At 45.4% G+C, this 20,198-nt stretch overlaps 1 protein-coding gene across 1 annotated transcript; it reads left to right on the top strand.

The window, feature by feature from the left end:
• The first annotated feature begins 6,295 nt into the window (after window positions 1-6,295).
• Window positions 6,296-20,099, top strand: NWD1 (NACHT and WD repeat domain containing 1). Its single transcript, XM_040538011.1, has 18 exons — window positions 6,296-6,379; window positions 6,944-7,137; window positions 8,552-9,042; window positions 9,393-10,656; window positions 11,078-11,281; window positions 11,469-11,628; window positions 12,104-12,221; window positions 12,639-12,803; window positions 13,336-13,533; window positions 13,980-14,102; window positions 14,260-14,459; window positions 14,589-14,861; window positions 15,664-15,754; window positions 16,079-16,233; window positions 16,924-17,197; window positions 17,553-18,109; window positions 18,852-18,960; window positions 19,389-20,099. Exons 1-18 carry the CDS (start codon window positions 6,296-6,298, stop codon window positions 19,676-19,678), a joined length of 4,950 nt encoding a protein of 1,649 aa, XP_040393945.1. The 3' UTR covers window positions 19,679-20,099.
• The last annotated feature ends 99 nt before the right edge of the window (window positions 20,100-20,198 follow it).

Below are 20,198 nucleotides of genomic sequence, written 5' to 3'. Positions count from 1 at the left end.
TAATCCTCAAAGAGGCCCTGGTTGCCTGATGGCAAAAGCAAAGTGTTTCAATTGCTGCTCTCAGCATTTCTTGTTGGCTGACAGGTTTCCCTTTTCTTTTACATAGAGAGCCAGAACCAGTGTCTACAGCTTTCATTGTTGCGGATTAGTGTTACAGATAGGGAAAGCTCTACTGTTCATCCTATGCTTATAGAAAAACAACAACAAAATATAGGATAAATTTGTAGAAAACATAAATTATTCCTCACAGTATGTGAACTGAAGTAAAAAAAAAAAAGGGAGTCCAAAAGAGAGAATTTCTATAATAATGAGCTTGCGTGAGAAAGGGCAAAGCCAACAGAGTCTCGGGCTAGAGCGACCTGTGGTCTTGGTCTTCTCTTTTCCTTTTATTACTATCAACAGTATGTACATTCTTTCATAATTTGTTCAAAGAGTAACCAAATTGTATAATCCAGCTAAGAGGAGAGCCCCAGACAATAAAGATGGATGTTACCTTGGCCATCTCCTGAGCCATAGACGAGCTGTGCCTTTTAACACTTTCAACACAGGGTTTTACTAACATGCAAGTGATGAGCTGCGAAGTGCCTGCTGCTTCTTCCTGCAGCCTAGTTCACGGCTGTATGCTGCTTTAAAGTTGTAAAGCATTAGATCAGTGCTGTGAATATCAGTCTAAACACACAGAAGCCTTAAAAAATACAGCTTTATGCACTTCACAGTAGCAAATCTTTATTCGGGCCCTTAGATATAGCTGACTGCTTTAAAGGACCTACCTCTAGCTATTGTAAGACAGAAGAAAAAGGATTGTGTGGAAGGTCAGGCTGGTATAGCACGGCATTTCCTCTGACACTAGATATGCAGCTTTTTGCTGCAGGAAAGATTTTTCTCATATCAAGATATTTTAATTCTTTACCAAAATAATGAGAAATCAGAATATACATATATGAAAGATTTTCTAGAAAGTTTATAAAGATGGTATGGATTCAGTATGATCTCGCATCCCTACTAGGAAGACAGGACACTGACAAAGCAAACTACTAGCAATGGGGGAAATACGCTGTTGATAGCAAAGCTGAGACCATTGCTCTGCACACAGAGGGCTGATATTTGCCTCTAGGATGCTCTTACTACTGGCCGCAAAGAGACCTGGTTTGTCGTGTGTCCATCCACTGTAGGAAAGGCCAATTAAAGGGGCTTGGATTTCATCAGACACCAATAGCATGGTCTTCGCTGGGTAAACACCCACAAAATTACCTCCCAGCTAAGAATTTAATCCTGTCCTCGTGTGGTCTGTAAAGGCAGCAGTCTGTGAGCGAGCTGTGGGGGATGACGGCTCACGGAACAGACAGACGGCGAGAAAACAAGTTCCCTGCCATGGCAGAGCCCACGCTGCCACTGACTCACCGTTGCTCCTCACTTCACCTCTGTGATGACATTTGTGACAAAGAAGGGAAGTGTATCGCTGTGACAGTGCTAAGATCAACATTCACGAACATCTTTGAGTCTGGCCTCTCTTTTACACTTGCACTAGCATTTGCATTTTTCACACATTTTCCCTGAAAAAAGTACCACTTATACTATCTTCTATCGCAACACTGATCTGTTTCCTTTATGTTCCAGAAGAGAATTTAAGGAAGAAATTCTTTAGAGAGCTTGCAAATGTAATCTTTTAGGAAGAATCAGTATGAGATAGTGATTTCATCTTACCTTTGGGGTACAAGTAAGCTGTAGATGTGGAATGCAGGAAAACAGGTCTGATATGTTTAGAGGCTTAAACATTTTTATAGCCTGAGGAAATCCAGAATGGCCCTGGAAAAGATTTGGTTGGTTGACTTTGTTTGGTTTTGATTTGCTAATTACAGAAACTCCCTGCTCACCAGAAAATAACGTGCTGCATTCCTGCAGAAAGCAAGCTGCTTCTTTTCCAATTATCTCAGTCCCCAACCCTTCTCCATAGTGCTGGCAGATCTTGACTTTGCAAAAAAAAAAAGATCCGCTAGCTGGGGACTTTTGGTCCAACTGTAACCAACTGCTCGAATCAGTGGATTTGTTGGTGACAAGAATTGGTGTCATCAATAATAGTGACAGGTATCTGCAGCGTGAGATGCATTTAGCACATCACAGAGTGTTGCTGAGACACATCCCAAGGCTCAAGCATTCTGTTTTGAACAAAAGGGGTTATTACATCTCTTCTCATCAATATCTTCCATGTTTTGGTTTGCCTGGATGCCTCTAATCGTCCTCACCCTCCAGACTGTGTCTGCTGTCCTGGGATTCCTCCTCTCCAGGATGGTATACTTTCAGCAGCCTCAGTGGAGCTGACACTTTCCTCCATTACACTGCCACTTTTGATCACAGTGGCTTGAAGAACAATCAAAAAATGCACGACTTTAGAGCCCTAATGTTGTCTTAGATTAGATTCAGACTAATGTAGGCTAAGCCCCAATGTAGGCTTTTTGTAATTTTAGTTTCTTGGGGTAAGAGGCTTCATCTCCCTCCCTGTTTGATTTATGATAGATTAGGATGTTGGTTAATCTCTTCTTACTTGATTAATCTTCACAGTCATCTAGCCAAGTATTGTGTGCAAAAGGAGCCCATTGCATAAATACAGATTACTAACTTTTCTTTAATTATTCCTCTGTATGCCAGAGGGATACAGAGGGGATACAGACAGGGATAGACGCCAGCCTCCTAAATCTCATTTCGTGAGAGAAACAAGAGGAACACAGCAGCTGCTCTGGCTGATACTGGTTTTCTCTGACATGCTCAGTTCACTTTCCTGGAAAAGGCAAAACGCCACAGAAACAATAGATTATGGTCTCCTGTGAGAAAATGGGAAAGCGGAAAGCGGTTCCGAGCAAGTGAATCTGCTTGACTCGTCTGTTCCCACAGAGAGAAAGCAGAGTTTCTTATGGGAAAAGCTATATTAAACAAATATAGAAATAAGCACATATAGAAACAAACTGAAATAGCAATGCGCTATCAGTATCAGAAACAGACCATCAGGAAAGAAAGGCATTGAAAAGCATTCTGTGAAAATGAGGCGGAGATACCTACTCTGTTAGGGCCGTGCTGAGATGTTTCTACCAGTTACCTTCTTCCTTCCCTGTGCATTCCAAGGACACTGGGACACAGACTTTGCATTTCTGAGGCCCCACTATCTGCATTTCTGAGACCCCCCTACCTGCTCTCCATCAGCAGCTGCAGTTTCCTGTCACCAATGGCACCTGGGTGAGCACAGCAGCACACACACACACCTGGGGGGCAACCTGGCCGGGGGGGGGGGGGTCTGGCAGGTGGGGCAGGGATGGTGTCCACAACGCATTCTGCACTACATAACACACACCTTGGAGCAACGGCCAAACAGCTTCTGGTGCTGGATTTCTACCATTAGCTGCAGTATTCCTTGGGAAGTCTTTTCTTTTCTTCTCTCTGATTTCTACCCTCCTTGCTGTTTTTCACAAATCATTAAATGTCTCTTTCAATCTTTTCTCATGTGCTGGTCTTCTGGGGATGGTACCCTACTCCAAATGTAGTCACGTGGTGGCAAATATTTATTGTGCACAACTTAAACTGAGGCCTGGTAGTAAACTCCCTCTCATACAGTTTGACAGAAGTGACAGGGCGTAGGCAAGCTCGTGGGTATTAAGAAACCTCCTCTAAATAGCTGAGAGTGCCTGAACCATAAATGAGGCTAGTAGTGGTGCATTTACCTGATGCTAAAATACAGAGACAAGTATTTCTAGAACAGTCAAGGGCAGCAAACAAAGGAACCTCAGGTGTACAGCACCTGGCAGGGAGCACATTTAGTGCCTTAGTGAGAGGCCCTGGGGATTCTGCCCAAGTGACAGACACTGGTTGCTATAGGGATGCCATCCTCTCCAAATGCCGTGCAGCTTCCCCACATCTCAGTGCAGACAGTCAACCATTTCCTACTGGTCCCGTAGCTGAAATTTTCCCAAGCTTTCCTGAAAGAAAGAACAAGCCAGCTTTCTGGAGAGAAGCACTACTACTGGTGTTCACTGCTGGTAGTCATCTTTCTAAAGAGCAGTCTCTGCTGAGAAGAACTCAGCAGGTCCAGAGAGCAGCATGAGCTTCAGCCCAGATACACACCGGGATCTCCTCCGTGGGAAGATGGTTCCTCTTCCTTTCCAGCCCTCCAGCCTGGTCCGAGTCTTCATCAGCTCAGATTTTTCAGGTAAATAAGCTGAAAAGTCCTGAAGCTGCTGAATGCATCAGGCACTCTCTGCATGAGTCTGCGAAGTGTTACGCTGTGGTGACACTGCTGTGCTCAGAAGTGAAGCCGTAAGCTTGTAGCTTCATTTGAAAGTGAAGATGCTGCGCTTTATCTACACCTTTATTCTGTCACACCCAATTTGCACTTAGAACGTGTCAGAGATGGCAGACTTCTGCAGTAGTTCAGGAACTATCAGCATTTGCAGCGAAGGCAAATTCAACCTAGTGCAGAGCAATGCAGCATTTGCAGGCTTTCTTGCAAGCTTGGCTAACACACGTTTGATTCCCATCCACCACTGTAACAGCAAGAAATATTTATGAAGAACTTCCCTTCTTGGACAATATCCAAATATTTCCCACTTCCTCTGCCTGCTGGGACAGTTACCAGACTGAGCTCCTAAAGTGGTAACTGGCAGTGGGTAGCGATGACTCAGATCTCAGGAATTACAAAATTCAGTTTCCCCCTCTTCCGAAAACCATTCATTCTGTCTCCATTTTCTTAAATAAGAAAACATAGATTTAGAAAGGCTTCCAATTCCACAAAAAGTGTCTTCCAAAGAATGAAAATACTGCAGCATCTTCTCCAGTAGAGGGTAACGTGATGAATATGCTGTTTGGACAGTGGGGTGTTTCCAGCCTGAGCAGACAGTCAGAATTTACAGAAGTGGTTACAGCTGTAGTTTCTGGAGGGAATGTGTGAAAACCGCAGGCAATCTGAAATTAGTGGATTTTCAGGAATTTTGGGGATGAAGATGTGACACGTGATTGGAGTCTCATCAAAAGACAGGGACATAAATTAAACTAACTCTCTCCCTGTAAAGTTTGGAATTAAGGTGGTCTGGAGTGCAAAGCAACACAAGGATTTCCCATAATTAATACAGGCTTCATGAGAGCTAATTAATTAATCTATGTGTATTATGCTGACAGAGCTTGATTCCTGTTGGACAGCAGTGCAGATAACATAATTCCTAACCCAAGGGAGCCTCTTCCTCATCTGACACTGGCACAGACTTCATTAGTGATCACTTTTCACTTAGAACAGTCCCAAGGAAAGCTGCAGACACAGCCATTCCCCATCCTAATTTTAGCATTCCCTCTCGTACTACTTTATCACACGATCACGTAGTGCCGAGAATGTTTACATAGCTTCACGGAGAGAATATTCCAGTTCTGAAGAAATTGTAATCTTGCATAATAACACATATGTAAGGAGAAAAATGTCCTTTATATTCCCCTTGTCTTTTCATTTTGCAGGCGTGAAAATTAACCTTGAATGTAAGACTTGTGTATCAGTGAAAAGACGAAGGCGCATGCATGTGAGCCTGGAAGTGAGCACTCGTGCTTGTGTTTGTGTGCATATATGTGCTTACCTTTCCTTCTATTTGCTTTGTCTTCTTAATTTATTTTATTTTTTTTCTAGTTTGTTGTTTGATTTAATTCACTGAATACCTCACTTAAAGGTGTCACACAGATTTTTCCAGAAAGTGATAATCTCTTGCAAAAAGCGCAGCAGGGGAAGTGGCCATAAACATTTCACAGACCTGACTCTATGAAAAGTCTCCTTGTGGATAGAATTGCCTTTTATTGTGGCTATTTGTCACTGCTGAGATGACCAACAGTGTGGCTGAGAGGTCTTAAAATAGGATGGAGAATTTGCCGCAGTAAGTTGCAAGGAATACGTTCTTTCTGGATCGGTGCTGCTGTATTGTGTTTTGCACTATGCAATCCCAAATTTTCCAGTTCCAGAGTTTTCATATTAGCAAACAAAAACACTGTGACAAGTCAGTAGGACTGAATATAACCTTGAAAATACACTTGTAATGGTATACGAGTAGCAAGGACATATGGGTATTCACATAGTAACGTGGGCATGAGCCTGCAGACACATGGAAACCGCAGTCTTACGAGACTTAACCAGAATGTCATCTGTATGAAACTCTACACAGATGAGATGATAGCAACACAAACTGCATTTTTGCTGTAAGGTCTAACATGACAAGTAGGTAAAGTAAAAACCAAACTCCTAACTTCTGTTGTCCTGCACAAATCCTTCCATGCAGACATGGCTACAGAAAGAGAGGCCCTCCTGGAGAAAGCATATCCAGAAGCGCAGGCTTTCTGTCAGAAGCACGGCTTCATGTTTGAGGTAAGTCACTTTTCTCCTGTCTGTCCTGTGCAAAGGCCATCAAAATATGTGGGATGGAGAGAAAAAATGAAATATTAATAGATTTCCCATTCTCTTATAATCTTCTTAGGAATCAAATACTGCTGTATCAGTTTCTTAGATCTTTTAAGTATATTTGGATGCTTGAGCTGTGTGGATTTCAGTGAAGAGGTAGGTGGCTAACCACCTCCAAGCACCTGGACCTGAGGGCTTATATCATCCTTTCATTTCTAGATTCCATTGGAAAAAAAAAATCATGGAATGTATAAATTCCACTGGATATACTTCAGGGATAACTGAATTAGTCCTAAGTATACTAATTCTAGGATAAAAGGAGCTATGGAAATGTTGGGAATCGTTATCTTCCATGACAGGTTTTGAAGAGATCTGAGAGATTTTGAATGTCTCAGCATCTCTGTAGAGTTCCAGTAATTAAAGTTGCATACCACTAGTTTTCAGATTGATCTAAAAATCAAATGTGATAGAATGACTTAATTTTCCCACATCACTGTTTTCATGATAGTACTGACTAGTCTAAGAATCTGAATTGGTTTTGTTTTTGTGTGTGTGTGTGTGCAGGTAATTGACTTGAGATGGGGTATTTCTGACCTTGTAGACACTGATCAGAGAAACACAGAACTCTCTCTGGAGGAAATTGAAGCCTGTCAGAAACTGTCAGCTGGTCCCACCTTCATTGTAAGTACCAGCACTATGGTGCATGCTCCATCCCCATGGCTAAAGTGAGACTTACAGGGCAGACTGCTTGCACTGAGAACTTGCAAAGTGGACAGGTAAGATGGTTTTCCCCAAAATTAGCCTGCCTGAGGATTTTCACAAATCAACTAGCTGATGGGGCTGAGATGTTGTTAACTGAGGTAGATCCTAAAAGATGAAAGAAGCCTAGACAGGCACACACATGTGGTCCAGCACTGAAAACATGGTTTCTTCAGAGCTGAAGATAACAGACTGTGTGTGGCAGATGTAAGAGGAAGATAGAGATACACATAAGGCAAGAAGGATAATACCAGTTCTTGCTCTGAGCTTGCTTTCTGCCCAATAGCTCAATATTGAGGGGGTTTTCTCAGTAACTAAGGAATGAACACAAATTCCCCAGGCAAAGAACCAGAAATGAAAATGCCATAGCAACCAGCAAGGACAGAGGCGGGGTGTCACACTGCAAGCTGATATCTGCTCCATGCTTCTGCCCCACCAAAAGGAGAGAAACTAACATCCCTCTGAACGCCCCTCCTAGCCACCGAAAGCTCCACACAGCAGCAGCCCACCGCAGCATCCCCGGAGCACCTTGGTGACAGCCCCAAGCCCACACCCAGAACTTGAAGCCCTGCAGAACAGGAGAGGAGGCTGAGACACCTGCAGAAGTGCTCGGTTGCTTCCTCGGGTTGTTTTGGTTTTAGAAAGGGAGGAGGAAAGCTTTGCCGAACAAAGAGAATAAATGCAGAGAATGTGCAGTCCCAGGGAGCTTAATCAAAGCCACGAGTAAATAAATAAGCAATTAAGTATTTGTGCAAGTTGTGCCTTTTTTCCCCTGAGCCACTCCACCAGAGGCTGGCAAAAGAGAGTCTCTGAGGCAGAGCTATGAGCACCTCACCACAGCGCCACAGCACCGTGAGCTCACCACCTCCGAGCTCCTGCAGCTCACGCCCCAGCTGGCAGCACCATGCTGAGCACACACATGGCACTAGCAGGCACTCAGGCAGCGTCCTCCTAGAACCATAGGATATCCCAAGTTGGAAGGGACCCGCAAGGCTCATGGAGTCCAACTCCTCCTCAGACCGGTTCTCAGTGTGTTCCTACACACCTCAGGGGAGCCAGCCACAAGGTTCAGCTATGCCCTCTCTCCTTCACACAAGCCAGAAGGGTACTGCTCAAGGATTACATGGTGGGTCTGAGCTCTGAGCTCGTTCCAGCTGTTTCCAGACTGCATGGATACTGGATGCTGACCCTTTTCAGGATCTCCCTCTTCCCCAGCCCAGCCTTCAGTCTTAACCAGAAGTCCCCAGGCTCGGCCCTGCTCCCTTAGTTCTCCTCCACCCCGAAGCCAACCTCACAGCCCCGCTGGCCAGAGTCCCCACATCAGCTCTGCTCTGTGCATCCACCGTCTCACACCCTCACTTCCCCTCACACGCTATAAAGGCCTGAGGAGCAGCTGCCCCAAAGCCCCTTCTCCCCAGCCGTGGGGCAGGCTGTGGAAGCCCTCAGGGTGCTGTGGTTACCGTCAGGTTTCCTGAGCAGCCCTCCCTGGCAACCCCAGGTGCTCAGGCAAGCAGCCAGTCCACATCCCAGCTGTCACCGCCGAGGCACTGCCTCAACACCAGACCTTTTCTGCTCGTTGCAGGGACTCCTGGGGGACCGCTACGAGCACCAGACTGTGCCGTGGCTCATCGCGGAGAAGGAGTTTGAGGCCCTAATTCTGCAGCTATCAGGGGGCTCTGCCCAGCTCCTGGCACAGTGGTACCGGCGGGATGACAACGCGCTGCCTGCCTGCTACGTGCTGCAGCCGGCTGACGGGCAGGCCTGGCATCACCTGCGGGGACACCTGGCCTCAGCGCTGCGTGTGGCGGCCCAGAAGGCAGAGAGATGTGGGCTGCTCAGCCCGGAGCAGAGGCACTGCTACCACAAATCAGGTGCGTTCTGGCAGGGCTGTATTGTCCTCCCAACCAGAGCTGTCAGGGAGGAGAGCTGCTCGGTGCAATTGTGTACGACAGGGAGGATGCAGGGAAGGAAGAGAATTGCTACATGCCACATCCCAGATCCTCAAGTGTGAGGTTGGTGCTGACCAACAAACAGTAATACAGCAATAGGAGTCTTTCTCCTTTTCCCCACCATCTTCCTGATCATATTCAGCAGTATGCCTGACTCGGAGCACCATGTGAGATATGGAGGGACCAAGGGATGTCAAATCAATGTTGATAGATGGCTGTTCCTGTGTTCTGTTCTGAAATCAAGTACTTGTTTTGTTTTTATTTTTTGGTAGCAATTGAATGGGAAATTGAAAAAGGTCTCATCGACACCCAGGAGAGCAACCTGGGGGCTCTCATATTCCTCAGAGAGTTTGAGGACTCTGACAGACAAATTGGACAAGGGACAAACTGTGAGCTGCTAGAGAAAGAGGACAGTGAAGCAAAACAGCTGCTCAGCAACCTTAAAACAAAACTTGTAAACCACTATCCCAAACACCTCAAAGTACACATACTGGCACATGGTAACGATTCTGGGAACCCTCAGCACAAGAATAACAACAATTACCTGAAACAACTTTGTGAGCAGTTCGTTGCTGTCACTAAGCACCACGTTTTAGAAAATCTTCCATACCAAAGACAGATCAGCAAGGAGCCAGGGCAGCTTCTGCAGGAGCTGGGCCACCACGCTGCTCTGTGTCTGAAGAGCTGCAGACTTTTCTGTGGGAGACAGAATTTATTGGACAATATATTTCACCATATCAGGCAGAACAATGATAAAACCCATACAGCCCTCATCCTTTACGGGCCACCAGGCTGTGGAAAAACAGCTCTGATGTGCAAACTATCAAAGCACATGCAAGCTGTTTTAGGGCAAGAAACCGTCATCGTGATACGTTTGCTGGGGACATCCCAGTCCAGTTCTGCTATTCAGAGCCTGCTGAGGGATATTTGTCTCCAAGTGTGTTTTGCATTTGATTTGCCACCACCTCCAACCCAGACCAGACAGGCTTGCAGTGATCTAGTCCTGTTCCTCAGTAACCTTCTCCTCACCATCTCCCGCTGTGGCACACACACACTGGTGTTGTTCCTCGACTCTGTGGAGAGGCTACTTCCTTGCGACGGTGCTCACAGATTCCACTGGCTCCCTACAGACTGCCCACCAAAGGTCCACATCATCATTTCCATTTCTACATCAGAGTCTGGTATTCTGAAAGCTCTCCAACATGCTGTGCCTGAGGCTGAGGCGTACTTTGAAGTTGGACCCTTATCCAGCGAGGAAGGCGAGGAGATGCTAGAGATGCTCTTAGCATCTGACAAGCGACGGCTGAGCCCAGCTCAGTGGGCCTACATCTGGCAGAGCCTCCCTGGAGGCGGGCAGCCCCTGCTTTTCAAGCTGGCCTTCTGTGAGGCCAGGAACTGGGCATCGTACACCTCCTCTTCAGAACTAGTGATCGCTAGCACAGCCCAGGAGGCCATGCACCGTCTGTGGGACAGACTGGAAAAGTCACACGGCACAGTCCTTGTGGCTCATGTCCTTGGCTATATTGCTTCCTCACGGTGAGTATTGCTGTATCGCTGAAGGAACAGCTCAAATTTCCCGACTGGTCATCGGTAATCTCTGGCTAAACACAGCCCAAACCAGTCAAAGCTCTCAGTACTGGCCTGTGAATGTGTTTATACATATATTTAGCAAGCATAACATTCCTCTCATACCTGGCAGCCTACCTAAAATATTGTCTTGAAGGGGATGTTCTGGGATTACTTGGAAAAGGAAATCAATCTCCGTTGCTTGCCCAGGGTATAAGCTCTCAGATGAGACAGCCATGTAAACTAGTGAGATTTGGGGTAACTAGTACTTCTGAACTGCCAGAGGAACCCCCACCCGAATTCAGCACTCACTCTCCCACTATAGATATCAGCGTAAACAGCAGTGAGGAGGATAAATAACTTCCTTTCATGTATCACACTTTACTTGCAGAAATGGGCTGTCAGACATGGAGCTGAAGGACGTTTTATCCCTTGACGATGAAGTTCTCGCAGAGATTCACCACTGCCACCTTCCCTCAAGTAAAGCTATCCTGCGCTTTCCTCCTCTCCAATGGGCACGGCTGCGTAGGGACATGGGAGAGTGCATGGCAGAACAGAAGGCAGACAGCTTCACCCTGCTTGGCTTTGCACACAGGTACTCTTAGAGGATGGAGAATGAGATGCCAAATCGCTGATTTTGGGATGTTCCCACTGTGGACTTTTGAGAACCCTTCCAACACTCCCCTCACTGCTCTTACACTCTATCAGTGCTAAAGATCACAGAAAAAAAAGAGCTCTATCTCCCCGTTCCAGTACCTCCGTTATTTTTTTTTCCTTCCTAGGCAATTTGTTGAAACGGTGCAGAACCGTTATCTATCAAAACAAGATCAAATCAAGCGACATTTTCTCCTGGCAGATTTCTTCAAGGGGACCTGGAGCTGGGGAATGAAGAAACCCCTTACACTGCCACACCTTAGCAGGACTTTGAATGCTGACAGGAAGGTAAGGAATATCTGCAGGCATTTCCATACCTGTAAGCTCTGGACCAGTGCTCTGTGTCTCAGGACATGCAGGACAGGGTCTAAAATCAAAAGACAATGGAAATAATGGTAAATGAAACTATTCAGTGTTTTCAGTAATGATGAAGAAAGATGTATATATACATTTTTTAAAATTATCTCCAACCAAGGAGATCTACAGTCATTTTGCAAACATTGTCATGTCATTTCATACATGTAAAAGGCTTTTGCGACAAGGAAGGAAGTAATCTGTTATCACAACTGCAGAAAGACAGTCTGTCTTAGATTGTAGCAAGAGAAATTTAGACTCATGAAAAACATTTCCTACTAACAAGAAAACTTAAAACAATGAAAGTAAAGTGCTGGCATACCATGAAATAGCACCTAGCGCTCAAGTTGTAGAAGCAGAGGTTAATCCACAAGCCACGTCTCAAACCCACCGTTCTGGTTACTCCTAGGTAGCCCCTCAGCCACTCTGGTTCTCTGATACCGTTCCAAATCTGAGGAAGTTGAGTGAATTGCCTTTTCACTTACTTAATGCTGGACGAATTGAGGAGCTAAAACAGGATGTGCTGGGTAAGGACTGGGTAAGAGGGGGTACGCAGTGCTCTGCAGAAGCACGTTCATGCTTACAGCCACAGCTAATAATCACAACCCTTCTGCATAGCATCAATAACCACCGTGAGAAGAAGCCTGAAAAAGAGAAATAAATCAACTCTTAGGAGCTGTGAAAGAAATGATCCTCCCACAGCTGATAAAGAGATACAAACAAATTTTTAAAAATGCATAGAGCATTTAAAAGGCTAAAGAAGGAACTGTGACAATGGGAGCCCTCCGCTTCCTCAGCAAATGAGTCCTAGTTTCACTGCTAGTGGCTGCTAATCCTGCTGTCCCTGCCCTCCCCAAAAAGCATTTATCTCAGTGTCTTCAGAGTAACTCTGCATCCCCAGGGCTGATGTTCTCGGCCCTAATAGTCAGTATTACTTTCTGCAGGGAATATGAACTGGATCAGCTGTAAAGCAATCACCTCTGGAATACAGAGCGTTGTTGATGACTTTGCCATGTGTACTGAACGCATCAACTGTCCAGAGCTACGTCTTGTGCGGGACACACTCCTCCTTGTGAAACCAGCAGTAGGCAGTATACATGGTCCTGAAGGTAAAAGTTGTCTCTGAGAGACAGAGTGATGCAGATGTATATCTGAGGAGATAATTGGATTTTTTTTTCCAAGTACAAGCACTTTTCTGAGGAATTACGACTAGTAACAAAATTCTCTGTTCTGGGATCCATCAAAAGTCTCATAAATACCTCATTCTGGTAGGGTCTTTGTATGGGAAGCTGAGGTTTCTTCCTTGCCAACAGGCATTTTGTCTATTTGATTAGAGCACGACCAACACACCTCTTGCCCCCTTCTAGTAGAAGCACCTACAAGCAATTTGGATTCCCTTGCAGCTTTAACACTAACTAGAGGAGTGGATACACAGTGCTGCTCCTCCCTCAAGGGAAAAATCCTGCCACCCCATTATATTTGTCCATGTTCTACATCATAGCCTTCCCTATATTAAAGTGCCTGGCTAGGTAAGGCGAGCTCAGTTCATTACATACTGTACATCGCATAAAATGCAACTATGGTAGCTCTCAAGCCCACCACGGTCTTGTTTTAAAATGCTTTTCTTCTCTGCCCTCTTAGGATTGAGTATAATATACACAGAAGTGTTGGCCAGGCTTCTTTTTTTTGTGCCTTCTTACCCAGAGGTAATTGGGAAGCTGTGCCAGCAGTGTCTGAGCTGGTTCAGCGCCCGTCCCCATCCTGTTCTCATTCCGTTGTGTGGATTTCTCCAGCCACCTGGTGGGCCCCTACACACAACGCTCACTGGATTCCTCAAAGGTAAGATTAGTCCTGGGGATGGCTATAGCCCAAGAATACATCTAATCATCCATCTGTTATGAAAGGGATCCAAGTAATGTCACAAACAAATAGAGCAAGAAGGAGATAACATATTTCCATGGAAGTACAGTTTTCCCCGTGAGCTCACACAAAGGCAGGATAAAGGTCCGTTTGCCTTCGTGCTCAGTCACGCACCATTCCCACTTGCAATTGCTTCGACAAATGAGAATAGAGAAAGTGGGTCATTTTGTCGCCAGGACAACAAAGGCACACACTGACCTAGATATGTCTGAGGGAACCTAATCTCCCTCTTGGCACAGACTGCGGGGTTCAGGCAGCATAGGGGGTTTCCAGTTGGGGAAGCACAGCATATTAACAATCTCAAATTGTCTCTTTTTTTGTCTACGGTTTCAGAAGCAGACTTTCCTCTTTGTGTCTCTCGGCAGGCGTCACAGTGATGGCACTTAGTTCTGATTACCGGCTGCTGGTGGCAGGTTCCCAGGATGGCTCAATGCTTGTCTGGAATATGGAAGTTATTGAGATGCTGCACGCCCTCCCTGGGCACTCTGGTGAGCATTCTCCATTTTTTATGGTTGGAGAGCTGCTTTCATGTCTGAAAAAGAGCTCCGACAACTCGGCCATCGCCTCCTAGCTGCCAGCATTCTGCCAATTGCTGAAAGCACCGGGAACCCCTCGGTTTGTTAACCCTCCTCTCTTATTTTATAGCTGAGGTGAGGTGTGTGAAAGTGTTTGCAAAAGGAACCTGTGCTGTCTCAGCTGCCATGGATCACAGTCTGCGCATCTGGAATTTGATTTCTGGCAGAGTAAAGTTTGTTATCCAAGATACACTTATTGAAGAGCAGCCCTCACATCACCTTCACGTGGATGAGAGGCACATGATTGTATATTCTTCCTCAGACACAAAGGTAGGGCCATTCTTTAGCTTAAAGTCTGCTGAAAGAACAAGAACTATAGAATTTACAGCCACAGTCATGAAGGTTGTGGACAGAAAAGCTACCTTGGTCCTTGCTACACCTCTCTCTTTTGCCACCTAGGTCAATGCTTGGCACCTGGAGACAGCAGAACTCATCTTCCAGATCTCTGCAGAGGTGTCGGGTGCATGGATATGTTCTGCAGTACACAGCCTGAGGCTGGTGATTATGACTGTGTCTGAAGGAGGAGTGCTGAGCCTGTGGAACAGCAACACTGGCGAGCTGAGATCCAAACGTCAGCTATCAGGGCTACAGGAAGAAACGCCAACTTCCAGTGTTCTGCTTCAGAAGCAAGGGAAGATGATAGTGGGATTTAGCAGGGGATCTCTCTCTATGGTACCCATCAATCTGTTCAGCTTCTTTACAACATTTCAGGGATCTGAATTGTAAGTAAGGCTAATTCTGTGGAAGACCCTGAATGATAGATTCTGAATTTCACTCTGTTGTGTTGATATCTGGATATATCACCACAAGCTGTTCTCGATGACATATTTTCACATTTCATGCAATCCCCAGGCAGCCAAAGCAAGGTGATCTGGCCCTTCCTTCTGTCCACTTCTCAGTCACCACCGATACAACCGTGAACTTTCACTGTTGCCAGTTTGGGTTCTGCTCCCCACCCTGGCCCAGTTTTGTTTCATGAATAAGCAAACCAGTTTCTAATCGGGCTTATATTCCTCCAAAAAGAGCACAACCACTCTGCATCTACTGCTGCATCACTGCATCACACACATTTATCATACCGAACTCCTTGGACGGAAAGCACTGAACATAACTATAACGTTCTGCAGAACACCCTTGGAAGGGTGAAGGGTGTGCTGGAGAAACACTGCCACCACACAACCGTGAAATGAAATGAAATACAGTTCCCATATACTCTCCAGAAGCATGCTGAGCCAGGCAACTGATCGGATAACCAACAGGCCTTCCTTCTCCATTCAGAATAGAGCACCCTCTTCAGATTTCCATATCCTGGTTCCCAAATGGACAAGTATAACACTCTCTGTCCTGCTGCACAGTCTGCCCAGTACCATGAGGCCAAATTAAATTTCACTGCTAATCTATCCTCTTTCCTTCAGGAGAGAAACAGTTCAGCTATCCTAGCTTCATGCCTAACTTTTGCCTTATTTCTCTGCAGATCTCTTCTGATGGAAACAGTCTGCTTGAGAAGCTTCCTGGGAGGGTTTGCTTTGTGGTTGCATCAGAAGATGAGTCCATTCTTGCTGCAGGTTTAATAGCACCCATTCCTTCACAAAATGTTAGCAATAGCCGCTTTCCCACATGCCAGGTATCCTTTAAAAGAGGTCAGCATGTGGAATTTCCCATTAGCCTGGCCTTATTCAGCTATACATTGCCCTTTCTCTAGAGGATGAGAAGTAAGTAGTGAAAAGGACTTAAGTTAGCATGATTATTTTTTAGGGTTTCTAAGCTACCCTTAGGGGTTACCTTTCACGAAATATAGGGATTAAATCATACACATCTGGATGTGGTGTTGAAGGAGATTACAGATTTTCCCAGCTCAGTAAATCAGTACTAACATTTTATTGTTTTAGGCTTTGAGGAGTACGTGAGAGTGTACCTCGCAGATGCAAAGGGCTTCCACAGGTTCCTAGCAGCAGACCTGGAACATGAAGGAACGGTTCATACAGCTGCTATCTCTGCTGGCAACAGCATCGTTGTTACTGGTTCTCAGGCTGCATGTATCCAGGTAGGAAGGCAGGCTGGGCAGCTTCCCAATCAGAAGCATTTCTTACAAATCCAGCTCACAAAATACGCCCCTGACACAATAAAGAGCTCATCTTGACCTCCAGCAACCTGCCTGGGGGTTGGATTTGCAGTTCTGAAGGTCCTTCTAGTACAGCCACACTTCTAAAAAGAGGATGACCATTGACCCTTATCTTTATTGCTTCGAGCCTTTCTGTTCTCCTTTTGTTTTTGAGACTGAATGAAAAGCACTTCAGCAGTTCCGAGGGCCAGCCTCAAACCAGTGTATTCCATTTCTAAAACATATTAAATTTCAACTCCTAAAAGCTGCCTCGTTACCCATGTGTGAGCAGGAGCCAGATGGAATACACAACATGTGGAGCACCATCACTTGCCAAAGAAAGAGGTAAACAGGCAGTACAGTCCAAAATGTGCAGGATCTAATTAAAGATCTTTCAGAGCAAAAGAAAGCAAGTGGTCTGAATGGCTCCTGGTGCTTCATACATTTGTTTTAGAGTAACTTGGTATTCGTAGCTATTCAACATTTTTTCTTCTAGTGTTAGGGCTTGGATGCTATTCTTTGACTTCACCTATGTGTCAGTACAAGTTAGCTAAGCTGTATTGTTTCACCTCTTTAATAGGATTTAGGAAGAAGTGGCTCAGACACTTACTCCCCCCCACCAACTTTTCCTAGGTGTGGAGTTTATCAGAACAAGGGTTGCTGACTGACACACTGGATGGCATGGGAGCACCAGTAACACATTTAGCCCTGTACGACTGCACTTTGGTTTCTGCCTCCCATGGCGCGACGTACCTTAGAGTGTGGAACCTCGTCTGCAAGCAGCAGCAGAAAACCTTGGCGCGTGTCACAGACACAGGCTGCACTGCACTGTCCCACGGAGGGGATTACGTCTATTTAACCCAACCTGAGGACAGACAGAAAGTCATCATCTGGGATGCCACAGAAGGTGAACTGCATCTCACAAATACTGCACACAATTAAGCTTGCATATGGGGTAGAAGAGGAAAACAACTCACAGAGGCAGTGACTGCATGGGTAGCTTTCTGAGCAGATGACAAGGACAGTCTGCTCCTTTCTGCTTTTCCTAAGCGTGAGATTTAGGAAAATAGGGTTCAGATTGGAAAGCTTTGTTCTCTCTTCAAAACTTTTGTCTAGATTACCTTATTATCATGACATAGGAAAAAAAATGAATAATATGCAAGTGATTGCACAAAAAAGGAGCCATCCTGAGTCTTATCTGAGGGAAGACATTCACATGCAGTTGGAATAAGAAGTCTTGCTGTTTACCTTCTCTTTTACAGGTGCAGTGTGTGACACACTGGACACTTCTGCTCAGGTGAGATGCCTGGAAATAGCTGAGCAAACCCAGCTCCTCTTCACTGGACTCATATCTGGAACAGTCCTTGTTTTTCCGCTGAACTCCAGGCAGGATGTAGCATGCATCCCACCTCCAGAGTCACAGAAACCAGTCAACCATATGGCAATCAACAAGCATGAAAAGCAGCTTGCCATTGCATACAATGATTTAGTCCTCGTGCTGGATATTACCCCTGCAGATCCATGTCCAGTGATCCACAGGCCCACCTACACCTTTTATACTCAGATCCCCGGTGCTCTTGTTTCCAGAGTGGCTGTCCTTGCAGATTACAGAGTCCTCTACGGCATGACTAGTGGGGATTTATTCCTTTATGACTGCGCACAGTCCCAGGTGTTTCCTTTGGAAGGTCACAGAAGCCAGATCTCCTGCTTGGAAAGCAGTCATGGAGAGCACTGGGCACTCAGTGGAGCTGAGGATTCACTGCAGTGTCTCTGGGACTTGGAGTCCTGTCAGCAGGAACATGAGATGTGCTATTATAAGGTACTACACCGGCAGAGAGGTAAGACAGTGCCAACAGTCGATTACTGCTCTAAGCTATCGGGGGATCCAACCGACCGGATTCCCAGCTCTCAGACAGGATACCCAAATCCTGCATATAGCCGTTCACACCGACAGGCAGCAAGCTATTCTCAGCATTTAGGTCTGAGCATCTAGATACACCATCAAGGTGTCAATCCTGTCTAACTGAAGGAGTGTGCTGTAAACACCCCTGTGACACTAAAACGTAAGTCATAGGAGTTATTTATCTACAGCTCATTATTGCTCATTTAGCTGGCATAAGCTAGCTGACAAGTCAGTGAGGAGAATGAGTTGTCGCAAGCTAACAATAGCAACAGAAGGGGTAAATTGGGTCAGCTCAGGAAAATCCAGTAAAAAAAAAAAAGTGATGCAGAAGGCTGGATCAATGCTGTCGGTCTTTCACCTGACAATACACTACAGATGCACCTGAACTACTCCTTTCAACAGATGGAATAATGTGCTTCTGTACAGCCACACCAGACTCTCTTTCCTGCACAGTCACAGAGTGCTTCACAAGCCAAGGATCTTATTTTGTGATATTTCCCACTCTCCTACCATGATCACTCTCATAAAGATCTTTATTTAGTTACAATTTACCACTATTCTGAAGGTACTGAATAACCACTGAGCACTCTAAGGCATCTTCACCTCAACCTGTATGTACCAGTTTAACAATCTAATCCTAACCATTGTCCATTTTCAGCCTGCATCTCTCCTGAAAGGCATTCGCTGTGCTTGCTTCTCGAAAGATGACAAGTACTTGTACACAGGGTCGCTGGATCAGACCATTACAGTCTGGGATGTTGCAAGTGGTGAGTAACTGAGTTATTAGAACCTGTCTGCCTTCCCTCCCTTGTGTCACAGCAATAGGAAATGTATCCCAGAACAAGAGGCTGAAGCTTCTAGTGACTAGAAGCTGCAATTACAATGCTACAGTTTGAGTACTGCAGCACACAATAAAGAAAAATATCGTGGGCTCAAATAGCAGTGAGTTTTATGGCAAAGCAAGCAAAAGTCTCTGCACGTTTCTGTTATGCCAACCACCTATAATGTTCTAAGGAGAAACAGTCAGCATGGTTTATTTTTCCCCCTCTCTTCCTCCCTCCGCAGGTAACATCAGTGGCCCAGTTTTACTGAATGTGAACTGTCTGGTGACAAGGGACTGTTTGGGACAGGGGATGTATTTTAAATCAAGTCCTACTACTCAGTTAACTCTTTATTCTGAACTTGGTTTCTGCAGGTGCCTTACTGGCAGTACAGTGCATACACACAACAGCTACCAGAATTGTGCCAACTGCAGATGGATTTGTTGCAACAACAAAGATCGGTTATATTATCCGTGAGAGGTTTCACTGTCCTACAACCACTTCTCCTCAGTATAACTCACTCCAGAACATCACCTCAATGTGTACAGTAAAATCCAGAAAGAAAGATGGGAAAAACTCAAGCAAGCACCAGTACAATCAACGAAATTCTTCTGAGAGCCTGACTCATACCAACAAGCTCTCTCAGATCTGTTCTGTGGTATAAAAGCAAAGACGAGCAAGGTGAAACAGCATAAACACCCAGGACTGAGCCTGTGGCTTTCTTTTTGTATCCTTTCGCTTTAGGTCTCGGAACTACAAGATTAAATATCGCTGAAAACTCCCTTGCTGTGACTACCTCAGAGCATTAATGCCTCGGTACAAAAGTATCGCCGTCAGGTACCATAGTAATGACGACCTATGAAAAGTAAATAAGCAAAAAATCCTTAGAGATATTTCTCTTCTGCATTGTAAAATAGGGAAAATAAATCAAAGCAAATATTTATGTTTAACTGACTGATGAAAAACTGTATGAGCAGCCTTTATGGGAGATCTTTTAGTCAGGCATTAGAAGGGGTTGCCCAGGGAGGTGGTGGGTCACTGTCCCTGGGGGTTTTGAGGGAGAGGTTGGACGTGGTGCTTAGGGACGTACTTTAGGGGGGTGATATTGGTGGTAGGAGGTGATATTGGTGGGAGGGGGACGGTTGTGGATGTCCCATCCCTGGAGGTGTTCAAGGCCAGGTTGG

The sequence above is a fragment of the Cygnus olor genome, chromosome 26 (genome assembly GCF_009769625.2).
Source record: "Cygnus olor isolate bCygOlo1 chromosome 26, bCygOlo1.pri.v2, whole genome shotgun sequence".
Lineage (NCBI taxonomy): Eukaryota > Metazoa > Chordata > Aves > Anseriformes > Anatidae > Cygnus > Cygnus olor.
This window is presented reverse-complemented; position numbering and strand designations above follow the sequence as displayed.

What these genes read in the sequence shown, in the direction of transcription:
- NWD1 (XM_040538011.1), top strand. Translation starts at nt 6,296, where the DNA reads ATGGCTACAGAAAGAGAGGCCCTCCTGGAGAAAGCATATCCAGAAGCG. An exon ending in GGCTATATTGCTTCCTCACG is followed by an intron (nt 10,657 to 11,077) that starts GTGAGTATTGCT and finishes CTTTACTTGCAG; the next exon opens with AAATGGGCTGTCAGACATGG. An exon ending in AGTCTGGGATGTTGCAAGTG is followed by an intron (nt 18,961 to 19,388) that starts GTGAGTAACTGA and finishes TGGTTTCTGCAG; the next exon opens with GTGCCTTACTGGCAGTACAG.